Raw genomic sequence first — 13,121 nt, 5'->3', positions numbered from 1 at the left:
TCTCAGACTTATGAGGGAAAAATAAAATTTTAAAGAGGAAGTGGTAATTCCCATGCCTTGTCTCCTAACCCTGATGTGAAAAGGGCCTGATGTTGCTGTGAGACGATTAATAGAAGACTCTCTTCGCATCACTCAGAACCTCAAAATCCACCATCTGTCTTCATTCACAGTGTGAATTCTGTCCACAATGCCTCTAAAAAGTGCCCTTAATAAGCTAGAGAAGAGGGCATAACTACTTAAGTATACTTAGCTTAGGTGAGCAAGCTTCTATTCACTACCCATGTGATCCTCTGTAGTGCCCACACCCCTGAAATGTTCGCATTTACTCTCCAAAAGGAAAAAGATGGCCGACTCCTTCAGTGCCTCTTGTTTCTCCAAGGTACAACGGAGTTAAAGAAACCAGGAGGTAAGGAGAAATAAGTGCAATAAAAAGAGAGCCTTTGCATAATCTGGTTTGCTACCATTGCCTTTCACCAGTTCTTAATCACCTGGCCGTTCCAATCCCTGGAGCCCACTTCTAGGTACTTTGTTTTACTCCCTGTTCACATCCTTCAGTGACACTCAGAATACTTGACACGTTTGAGGATAATTGCAAAATGGGTCATTCTTCAGATAATTTTCCTCCAAATGCTATGCAGGCAAGGTTTCCTCTCTTTCCCCAATTCTAATATAAACCAAGTAAGTTGATAAAATGTCAAAAAAGATCAATCTGAATTATTTTATAATTTATTTTGTAGTTGTTTCTTCCATACAAGTCTAATTATTGCTGTTGATTCTAAGCAGAGCAAGAATGTACTTACACAATTATGTTTAGCTATTATATCAACTTAAAGAGGTAGTAAAACACATAATTTCTGTCTCTGATGAGAACATGTTATAAACATTAGAAGTAATTGGAAAAACAGGACTATTTGGGAAAAATACACTTGGTACAGATATTTGATTTATAGAATTATTTTCAAAGCACTAAATCCTTTGTTTACTACTCCCTAAATCAACACCACAGCTCTGCCATCCCTACTTCTGAGTTTACACCTCAAGATAAATTACTTTCACAATTAAGTTCAAAAGGCCCTCTTCTCTTAGGAGGATACCAAAATGATTTCTTATGAAAACCTAATTGAGAAGGACTGCTCTCATTTTCAATATCCAGAGCCTTTCTGCATCTCTACAGAATCAAACAAATTCCCCAAGGACATATAAGCCTCATTATTTCACTGAAGATATGCCGCACTATTCCCTATTAGAAGTTCTCATAATTAGCCTCTTTTTTGGTTCTGGGGGGCCTCTATAAAGCATGGTCAATCAGAAAAAAATTCATGTCTCGAGACCCACTTAAAATGAATCCCTAACCACTGAAGGACAGGCAGATTGTTAGCTAACCTCTGGAGTAGGACTGAAATACTCTAATCTAAACCCAGTTGTCAACCTCACACCCTCCCATACTTCTACATTCAATTAATCATCAAATCCTACCCACATTACTTGTAATATTCTTCTTATGTCAGTCCTCGTATCTCCATTTCTACTGTCATCGCCCCATCTATGTCTGGATGGATGACTCCCTCGTTCCAGACTCCTATGCCTCCCACATAAGCTTGCATTTATCAACAGGCGTGTTCCTCTTCCTGTCCCCCCATTTCAGTGAACAGCAACCCATTCATCCCATCTGCCAAGTGATAAATCACGTGCAGAGCTGTGAAACAGGGAGACCACATACACTCTTAAAACCTGAAGCTTAGTCATATTAATTCTAAGATGGTTCAAACAGAACAAAGGAAATTCAGTTTCCTTAAAGGAGGGATACAGTCTGCACTCTCTGAGAAAAGGCTTCTGTTTGACATTTGTCTGAAATAACCTCAAATTCTAAATACTGATACCCACTCATTACTATGGGAAAGTGGAGGGTTTTTTTTGTTTGTTTGTTTGGTTGGTTTTTTGTTTGTTTGTTTGTTTGTTTTTTAACCTGGTCCCTTCTAATATGAAGACCATGGCCTCCCTGGAGGTTTGAGTGAAAAGACAAAAAGGCCAGCTGACAAGTATTGATTTCTGCGTTCTTTAAACAAACTCAGGAGGCCCTCCTATAAAATCTGAGTGTCTCAGGTAAGGAAGATGAGGATCTAGCTCTCAGACTGACTTCAAAAATAAGAACACTGAAGGCTCTTTCTCATTGGTTACCATGTTGTTTGCCACTTAATTGATTGGCTAAATGATACTTGCAAACATATCTGATAATTTGAGTCAAGATATGAAGTAAGGTGGCTAGATTACAGCAAAGGCTTTTAAGTAATGGTTATAACATGTTATAAGAGTAGCACAGCGAAATCAGGACCTGAAAAATACACTCTGTCCTTCATATGGAAAGTAGTGGGTACAAGGTAACAGGCAGGCTTATCAAAACCACTCTGACACTGGGCTCATTCCAATTCATAATGGCTGACCCAGAGTTGGACTCCTTTGTGGAAAAAGCTATTCTTGTGAGCATCATGCTAAAAGTCAGGGTAAAGCAAGGCAGTACAAGAAATCAACAAACTCTAGCTCAGTTAACCCCACATAAGGATGCCTTCTGAACAGTGAGGTTCTGTACCATGTAAACAATGGGTGTCCCATTAATTGAATATAGCAGCATTTCCCTCCTAAAAAAGGATTTCTGTTCAGCCCTAAGGTTAAGGTAACCCTGGTGGGGTTTTTTGTGGGTTTTTTTTTGTTTTGTTTTTTGGTAACCCTGATTTTTTTTTTTTTAGGGTAAGTTACACAAACCTAAAGAAGAGATCATTTACATAATATCCAGCTTGAAAGTAAAAGAAACTACAGTGAGCATGTCATCCAAAAGTACGTATAGGATTTTCCTATTTCAACTCTGGTCTATCCATAGTGGATGCTGGTGGCAAGAAACACCAGGAGGCCACTTCATTTCCTAAACAAGTCATTACGGCTAAGTGATCATTCTTCTTTAAAGGTGGATTAATTATATCACTTTACCTTTTAATATATGTGAAACTTGCCTCACATAAAAACCCATGTAACTGCAAGTACTGTATCAAAGCATCAAAATGATATGCCATTCAGACGAGCTATCACAGAAATCTTTGAATGTAGAAGCATGATAAACTTTTATCACACTTTATAAATTACATTATATCTACAAAGTCTACCATTCCCTGATGTTTAAGCATGTCAGCAATATCCTAAATGGATATTTTTTAAAAATATGAAATGTTTAAAGGTTCATATTCAGTATAAATAAATATGTAATTTGACGTTATTGTGACTTTAAATGCCATTTTAGTTTTAAAAACAGAAGCATGCTTGACACTAACAGAAGCCATTTGAAGAGAAAAAAATATATAAGAGCACATAAACAATAGAACAGACAGTACAATGGGAAATAAACAAAATTCCAAGTTGATATTAAAATAAAAAGTAAAAACAATGCCTTCCTGTACGTTATATGGTGCTAGTCTACATGTTGTAGAAATACCAATGAACTTACCCACCATAGGAAATATTCCAAGATTATGTAGTCATCAAGGAAAGACATTCCATCCAAGTGGAAGGAAAGCAATTCGAAAATCAAATAACTACATTCATTTCATTATGAAATTAGTATAATCAAACCAGATAATTACTGCATTGCAAAAGAACCTTTGTACTAAAACTAAACAACAATTTAGAAGAAATGTAAAATGATTTAATTTCAATAGGAAAACTAGAAGGTTAATACTAATTCAAAGAAATCTACTATACTGCTATACAACAAATTGTACTACTTAAATACTAAAATAAAGAACAAATATTATTTTCATAATTTTTTGTGGAAGATTACTATAAAAATAACTCAGTTGGGTTATGACAAGATAATTGACTTTGCATCTTAAGCTTGAGATTAAAAAACAAATAGACTTACTTTAAAATAATAATATATCTCAATATATGGACAATTTCTCACCTCGTCTTCCTTCAAACACATCGTTGATTTCTTTCAGCAATGTTGACATGTCACTGATTTGGGATTCCCAAGCTTCACAAAATACATCTAGGTTTTCTTTAGCAATTTTACTAGATGGATGCAATGTCAATGTTTCAGCAGCAGAAATTATCTAAAGAAACACAATATAAACAGGTGTGAATTTCAAAATCTTAGCTCTCAGAATCTCACTGGAGACCAAACTTAAGTCTATACTGTTCAAATCAACTCCACCAACAACTACAAAATAATTTCCACACATAATCCCTATGTTGGGCAATGTGGAGATTCACGGGAGAACAAAACTTACTGTTTCTTATAATCTTATCTACAGATAAATAGTAGGCATTATTGTATACCAACAGGTGGCATGTTAAGCAAAGAACTGAAGAAGACAAGGGAACCACAGGGAAATCTAGGGAGAGTGGTTTGGGGTGAGGTGGGAGCATTTCTGATGTGTTTGAGGCCAGTATGACTGGACCGACATGAAAAAAGGGACTGTCGCTAGTGACCATGTGATGGAGAAACATACACGGTGAGGACTGGACTTTAGTCTCAGCAAGATAGGAAGTCATTGGAAAGCTTTCAGAAGACTGATATGACCAGAGCGATGCCACCTTCGAGAAAATTAGAATCAGGTGCTTTTCCAGGGTGGGCACAGTAGTGGCGGGGGTAGTAATAGCCACCCAGGCACAGGGCCTGACAAGCCGATGGCAGCTTTATTAGTAGAACAACGTTCCCCATCTTCAGGGAAGGTGGACACATAGCTTGCCAGCAGTCTACAAGCTAGATTTCAGCACTACTGTCCTCTCAATCAGGAGCCATTGTACAGTGTGCAAACTATTTGTGCCCTGGATACAACCTAACATTTTATTTTTAATTTTTTTTTTAGGCAGGCACAGCTCAGTGGCCCACGCGGGGATCGAACTGGCAACTTTGGTGTTATTAGAACCACTCTCTAACTAACTGAAGTTAGTCACCCACAACCTAACATTTTAAAAGAAATATAAAAATGATATTGCTAAAGCAGAGATATCCAGAAATAAATATAAAGTAGCTCAGAGGCATGCTCTGCTTCCTTAAATGATCCCTTTGTGAGACAGATGGCAAAGACTAGGAATAAAAGCTAAGGCGATGAGAACAAAAAAAGCTTCTTGAGTTAGAGAAGTTGACAATAGATTCTATCACCCTGGGGGAGAAAATCTGACTTTTCCTAATATCACTGCTGCAAAAATACAGCAGCAGAGAACTGCAACCAAGAGCTGATTGCACATGGCAGGAGAGTCAAATCCTTTATTTCAGTGCTACTGAAACACATTCATAGCCCAGGCAAGTAGGATGACTCCCAGCTAGACAAGCAAATAGGAAAGCCTCGGTTTCTCCCAATAAACAGAGATTCTCTGGTTATAATAAAGTGTCCAGCAGATGATGACTGCTGGGAATCACTCATGCACAGTTGAACCTTGAGCAATGCAGGGGTTAGGGGTACCCATCTCCACACAGTCCAAAATCCACGAGTAACTAGGTAGTTCCTGCTTCCATGATAAGCCTGGACCCTGTTCTCTACAGGAGAGCCTATAATCACCCCTCCAACACCCAACATGGTTCTGCTGGAGGGCACACACCACCACTGTCTATAAGCCACTTTTGCTGTTCTCAACTATTAATATAAATCCAGGGACTTGACACCTAATGCAATTAGGAGGAAGTCCTTCCGGCTGACCATGATAAATAAAACAAGAACAACACCTGGTAAATTGTACTTGGGGGCTTAGGAAGGAAGTTGTCCCTCACGTTTTTCCTTAGATTAATTTGACGGGGACATTATTCAATGGATATCGATTTTTAAAAGGCTTTGAACATTATAAAGATAAATGTAGAAAATTCTGAAAAAACTAACTCACTACTCTCCCAAACACAAGAACTTTCATTCCCATATAGCCATTTTCTTATGTGCGCATTTTATATAATAGCAATTATAGTATATATACATAAACCTGTGTGCTGGTCTTACCACCTAACATTTTAACAAAACAACTTTTCAACATTGCTAATTCTAGTTATCATAATTATTATGTTAAGTCATTGTTTGCCGAACTTCAGGTAGTTATTTTGCTTCCAGTTGAGTCTTATCATAAGTAATGTAACAAACATCATTTCTTGTTTTGCTTTGTTTTTTGTTTTTAATCTCCTTATGTCCTTAGGAATTACTGGGTCAAAACATGCCAGTATTTTTATGGTTTGTTACATAGCGATCACTTACTTTTCAAACATGTTACAACAACCTGCATTGTACAGAGTTTCATTAAAGTAGATATAAACGAGGGCATCAATTAAATGGTGCCAATGTCCAGTTTGGCAGATGATGAGATAACGCAATAGAATTATCAGCTATGTTCTAGCACACCACCAACAAAAAATTCCATTATCGTCATTTCTCTTGGTAGATTTGGCCTGTAGTTATGCAGAAGCATTCACATCTTCCTTCCACACAATTTGCTATGATACTCAGAGAAGACTTAATATAGAAGGAACAAACTGCTGTTGATCATACCTGTTGACCAGTCACCTGAAATGTCTCCTCTGCGTGTATACAGGTTATTTCAAGAGGTTCTGTCCCAGATACATGTCGCAACAATCGACAGGTCTACGAGAAAACATTTCGATAGTTCAACTTTCACATTCTCATTCTTCACAATACATAGTATCATTTTATAATTAATAAAGAAAACATTAACATCTATAAAAGCAATTGTGTACATGAATGAGAAATTATACTATATTGGTTACAAACAGATTCTTGAGGAACAAAGCAGGAACAAACAGGGTCCGGCATATTTTTTCTAGTTCCTGTGTGGTCATGGCAAAGTGGTCATGGACCATTAGAACCAAGTGGTCACAGACCATTAGTATCTTTGCAAGGATCTAGTAGTACCTACACATTTAATCATTTAATGTATGAAGATACTTGGCTCAGAGAAGTGACTTGTTCAAGGTCTCTGAGCTAAACGACGTCAATTATTACAAGCTACACTTTTTTTCTGTCAACAAAAACCCTTTCCTTCGCAGTCAGTTAATGAACACACCTTTCACTGGAGATAACACTGGGTTAGGCAAGACTGATATGAGAGCCTATATCAGTGAACATTATTGAAAACCTTGAGGCTGAAAACAGACAATCAGAAAAAAGTTGTCTTTTTTTCATCTTTTAAAAAGATTTGCTGCAGGATTTCTATAATTAGCAAGTTTGCTTACAGTCATACTATCTGTTTTACAAACAAATCAGTATCAAAACTATTTTAAAAAGATGTAGCTACAGTCATTTTAAGAATGCTCCTTAGAATTTTTCAGATATAATCAAGTAAAGGAGAGGAAGCTAGCCCACTTAGTCTGAAGGTTCCTTCTAACCATTACACTTTGAGATTTGGTGAGCAGGGTATATTGGATAATTTGAAGAAAGCTAGATGGTTCATATCTGTACATTTATACACACGTTGGCAAGGGCATACCTTCTATATACAAAGTATACATGGGTTAAGTACATGAGTATATTTCTTTTATTAGCAGATAGCTGACATTCTCAAAAAGTAGAAGGCTTAGAATACCAATTAATAACTGGAATTATAACAAAAGTGGCAGGGAAAGCACCGGTAACACATAACAGAGACTTGGGCAGAATAGGAGAGGTTCAGAGAAAGCCTATTATACTGAATGTCTTTTCTTTGTCCTTCCATATCCAACTCTCCTTCCTTCTGAAAACCACTTTTTGCCCTTGGAGACTGACCCTTGTGGCCTGCAGCTATTTTTGGCCAATAGACCAGCAGGGATGAGGAACATAAGGGCCTTTATTCCCATGTCCTTTCCGTGCAGGGACACCTGGGGCTCTCTGTGTATACTGTGTTTCCCCCAAAATAAGACTGGGCCTTATATTAATTTTTGCTCCAAAAGACTCATTAGGGCTGATGTTCAGAGAATGTCATCCTGAAAACCCATGCTAGGGCTTATTTTCCGGTTAGGTCTTACTTTCAGGGAAACACGGTAATCCTAAAATCAAAACCTCTCAAGGTAGCTCTCTGGAAGACTATACCCTTCCAGTTTCCAGTAACCACTTACTCCCCTATCAATTTGGACTTAGGGGTGGTCCCAGCTCTGCTATCATGATCCCCAACCGCTGCACTCCCATGGTTTCCTCCACACCCTGTTTGTGCAACTGTAAAGAGCTCCTTTATAAAATGATCCTAATTTGAGTGTGCCATCTCTTTCCTGCTGAGACCCAGCAGATTCAAATACAGACAAGGTCATACAGTGTGTCTCCACTGCACTGCTCCAAAATCTGATCTCTCTGAGAGAATAAGGGAAAGAAGATTAAGAAATGCATTTGTCGGTTCTGGCAATTTGGGTTGTTTTGTTTTAGATGCCAGATTTGTTATGAGAGCAAAACAGATAAACATACCTTTAAAATTCCTAAGGAGAGAAAACGCTCATGCAAGTTAACTGTATTTGCATTAATAGTTCCTGATAATAGCATAGGTATCATGAAACTATACTTTCTTTAACAAGTACACTTATTACTCACCTCAACAAGCTGCTCTTTCTGTTCCGAGAGTTTACAGGCATATTCAGCCAAACCTTCTAACTTTCCTTCTACTCCAGTAAGTTTTAGTGCTTTTAGAACCACATGATCAGCATGGTATTTTAACAGATCTGCTGCCAGCTGAGTTGCTGTACTATGAAGCTGCAGAAGTGGGGGGTGAAGGGCGATAAAAGAAAGACAACCAACATTCAGGTTTGGTGACCAAGCTCCCCATAATCATTTTAAACACAAAAGAGTAGCACCCTCAACACAGTCCCCCTTGACTGAGGCGAAAGTGTCAAGTTCCCTGTGGTAATAGTAGCAGTTACATAGCTTGCAAGTTCTCCCAAGGGCACAATGATAGCGACATTATTGAGTCCCCTGGTTTTGGAAGTAAAGCTGTTTGTGGAAGACGAACTGGTCATCCTGGCAGAGTAGGCTGGTCCCTTTTTCATCCTACTATCAACCAGCTCTTTCCCACACAGCTTCTCTCTTACCTTAAAAGATGCTTCTGAGACTTTTAAAGTTAGTGAGGAATGGAACGCTATTAAGAGAACAGTATGCAAAGTGCTAAGAGGAAAATAAAACAGTAGTTTGTGATCATTAGTAAGTTTTTTGTCAGACTTTTGAAAAAGTATCAATGTGAGATTCAGTCAATTAGGTATTCAACAAAATTTTATTAAATATCTACATCCTGGCAGGTACTGGGACAGAAGTTGGACATATGTGATAAGTAGAACACGAACCCTTCCCTTGAGGGGTTACAATCTACCTATAATTGCTATCCAGAACTTTACTCTCTAACTCTTGGGTCACAGGAGAAATGACAGATGAAGGGTTAGGTAACAAAAACCGCAAGGTTTTATTTGACTTTGGATGGAATGAATTTTAAGCATGGCTCCCTCAGACTGGATATCTTTGGGTACTATTAATTCCAATGTCTTCTCCTTATCCTGCCTTTTAAAATAACAACGTTGACAGTTTATTTTGAGGTTCTCCAGAAAGAGACAATTTTTAACAACACTGTCCCCAGAAAAATCTGACCTTGAATTAAGCCTATTTGAAGGAAGTAATTATTTTTTCCTGGAAGTAATCCAATGTCGATTCAAATTATAGGACTTTCTCCAAAATTAACAATAGAGTAGTCCACACTCATGCAATCAAGTGGGAATAATTACAGTCAGAAACAAAGACATTAACAGCATACTTTCTTTTGGAAACTAAATGCCACGTAACAATTTTAAAAGATTTTGTTTAGCCTTAGAGAATATTAAGTCGGCCCTTTATTTTACAGACTACAAAAAAGGTCCTCAGAGACTGAGTGATTTGCCCAAGGTCACGTAAATTTTACAGATGTTTTTAGACACAACTTATTAACAATTGTAAGAGAGGAAGGGTGATAACACGAAGTTCCTGCTCTGTGCGGTGTAGTGACAGAAGCTTTATAGACGTTATCTCCCGTAATCCTTATAAAAATGCTTCTCCTAGGTTGATGTGGTTATTCCCATTTCAAAGGTAAAGAAAATGAAGCCCATCACCAAAGGATTTTTTGCTGTAGTGATAGTCACGGTTTTAAACAATAGTTTCGTTAAAATTGAGTAGGTTGGGAAAAATGGGAAGGCTTTTTAAAAACCATAGGAAACCATATTCTTCTATGATTAACAAGATGTTAAAATGAAGGTTTCCATAGAGGTCGGTACCAAGTAAGATGTGAAACAGATCATCGTGTACATAATTTATAAAAGAAACAGCCAAAAAACAGTTTTATTCTCTTGAGCCCTTACCCACTTCAAAAATATAAAAGAATCAAGAAATGAGAGATAAGGGAGAAGAGAGGTTTTTGTGAGGAGGATCTGTTTGGAGAGCTGATGGTGCTTACCTGCGTCCCACTTTCAGGCACACCCAAAGTAGAGGGAGCAATGTGACATGGACTTGTAGTAAGGGGAGGAGCGGGGGACAACAGGAGAACCACTGAAGAATACACTCAAGAATCCATTTATACAATGGGATATTACGCAGCCATAAAGAAGAATGAAATCTTACCATTTGCAACAATATGGATGGACCTAGAGAACATTATGCTAAGCGAAATAAGTCAGACAGAGAAAGATAAATACCACATGATCTCACTTACATGTGGAATCTAAAGAAAAGAATAAATAAATGAACTAATCAAAAAAAAAAAAAAATCCCTGAGAAAGTCAGCTTAAAACCTCTACTGAGCCCAAAGCATATTACAAGGGCACCAGTCAGGAAGACCTCTCCGCCCCCTTCCCCCACCCCCCAAACACACACACACACACACACACACACACACACACACACACACACACACTTCCTGTCTTCTCTCCCTGTGCCACCCCGGGCAAGGTCAGTTAACAGAAACTAGAAGAGGGACGAAGGGCGTGAAAAAGAGACAAGAGACCGTGAAAAAGAGACAAGGCCTTTCCCCAAAAGGCCTTGGTGGGGCTGGGAGAGTGGGAGACAGGAGAGAAGCTGAACGAAAGTTGAAATGTAATGATTACTATATTGGAGTGAACACTCTCATTTTTGAACTGAGATTGTATTTTATGACCTAGAGCAGGGATTGGCAAACTTTTTCAGTCAAAGGGCCAGAGACAAAATAGTTGAGGCTTTACCTCAGGCATGGTCTCTATTGCAACTACCCGACTCTGCTGTTGTAGTGAAAAAACAGCAGGCAACATGTAAGCAAATGGGAAAGACTGTGTCCCCCAACACTTTCCTGCTTGCAGCTTGCAAACCCTTGACTTCAACTGACTTTCAATGACCTGAGAGTGACCGAGTAAGTCATGGGATGACTACGTTTCATTCAGGGAACCAAAAGAGCATTTTAAAAAATCAACTTTATGAAGTTGTATAATTTACATACAATGAAATGTACCAAGAGTACAGTTTGATGAGCTTTGAAAAACATACATACCCATGTAAGCACCACCACAATCAATATTTACATTTCCATTAACCCAAAAAGCCCTCCCACATCCCTTTGTAGTAAACATCCTCCAACTTCTGACCCCAGGCAGCCACTGCTATTTCTGTCACTATAAATCGGTTTTGACCTTTTTAGAATTTCTAACAAACAGATACACTATGTCTATATATCTACATGTATCTATTTGTATATATGTATATATACATATATATCTATAGATATACAGAGATAGACACACACACACACACACACACATATTTTTGTGTCCAACTTCTTTCGCTCAGTGTAACATTGTGACATCCATATTGTTATCTATATCGATATCATTCCTTTATGTTGCTGAATAATAATTGGTTTACTTTTACCAAAATCCATTTATCAGTTCCCCTGTTGATGAAATTTTAGGTGGTTTCCAGTTTGGGGCTATTTTAAATAAAGCTGCATGAACATTCATGTACAAGTTTCGAGTGATGGCACTAATACAACAGTGGCTTCAAAATAACTAGTTCATGAAGCTCAAGTAGAATAATATTGAATGTCAACTATAATTATATATATATATATATATATATATATATATATATATATATATACACATATATATACACATATATATACACACACACATACATATATATGGTCACAGGATGTAAACTACAGCATAAGGAATATAGTCAATAGTATTGTAAATGGAATTGTAACAGCTATACACAATGTCAGAGGGGTAGTAGACTGAGGGGGTTATCACTTTGTGAGGGGTGTAAATGTCTAATTATTATGCTGTTTTGTATACCTCAAACCAATATAAAAAAAATGTAAAAAAAAAAACTAGGTGAAAGGAAAACTTAAAATTATTTTCTGGGCATAGGGACATACTAATACTAATGCATTTCACACACATGATAAAATATGAAAATTAGCAAAGAATTAAAAGGGGCCAGATTTCAAACTATACTTACTTCTTTCTTAAGTTCATTGAGGCTGTAACTGATTTTCAATATACTGAGTTCCAGTTCTTCAGCGACGCTTTTTGTTTTCTTGTTTTGCTAAAAATTTTAAAAAGTACATATGTAGTATCACTTCATCTTTTGCGTCTGGTAATTCAAATTTTACTAGAACTATAAATTATAATAAATTTTTAGCATCATTCTGTGAACCATAAGAAAAGTAGATCTTAAAAATTCACCTGCTTATAGTTAGAATGGAAAGTAAGATTTTAATTAGTTATATTTTCCCACTCTAATTATAAACAGGTTAACTTCTAAAATCTAATTTTCTTTAATAATAAATTTTTATCATGCGTAACACTAAACTATTTAATTTTCTGCCTGGGATGCTCGTCTCATCACGCTTAACCTAGTTAAAAACTAAAATCCTATTCATCTTCAAGTCCTTACATAACTGTCTCTTTCTCAGAAAGGCCTTCTCAGATCACACAATCTAAATCAGACCGGCTTCTTACCCACTCTAATTTTTTCTCTTATCATTCCAGCATGCAATTACATATTTACTTTTATTTACTTTTTGATTGGTTGTTGTTGTTGTTTAATGTCTATCTTCCCCACTAGGCTTTGGTAAGCTCCATGAAGGCTGGGATCACATTTATTTTGCTCACCACTGAATCCACA

General features: G+C 37.2%; 1 protein-coding gene across 1 annotated transcript in view; it reads right to left on the bottom strand.

Annotated features, from left to right (window-relative positions):
- The window catches only part of CTNNAL1 (catenin alpha like 1), a 61,059-nt gene that overhangs the window by 11,551 nt on the left and 36,387 nt on the right, over window positions 1-13,121 (bottom strand). The window contains exons 8-11 of the mRNA XM_019734180.3: window positions 12,453-12,539; window positions 8,544-8,702; window positions 6,522-6,614; window positions 3,950-4,100 (exon numbers count right to left, since the gene is read on the bottom strand). Coding sequence (XP_019589739.2) covers window positions 3,950-4,100; window positions 6,522-6,614; window positions 8,544-8,702; window positions 12,453-12,539 — 490 coding nt within the window. The remainder of the gene's footprint in view (window positions 1-3,949; window positions 4,101-6,521; window positions 6,615-8,543; window positions 8,703-12,452; window positions 12,540-13,121) is intronic.

Source organism: Rhinolophus sinicus, chromosome 16 (assembly GCF_057876585.1).
Source record: "Rhinolophus sinicus isolate RSI-liver-muscle chromosome 16, RSI-T2T, whole genome shotgun sequence".
In the NCBI taxonomy this organism is placed as follows: Eukaryota; Metazoa; Chordata; class Mammalia; order Chiroptera; family Rhinolophidae; genus Rhinolophus; species Rhinolophus sinicus.
The sequence above is the reverse complement of the archived record's forward strand: the minus strand, read 5'-3'. Positions and strand labels throughout refer to the sequence as shown.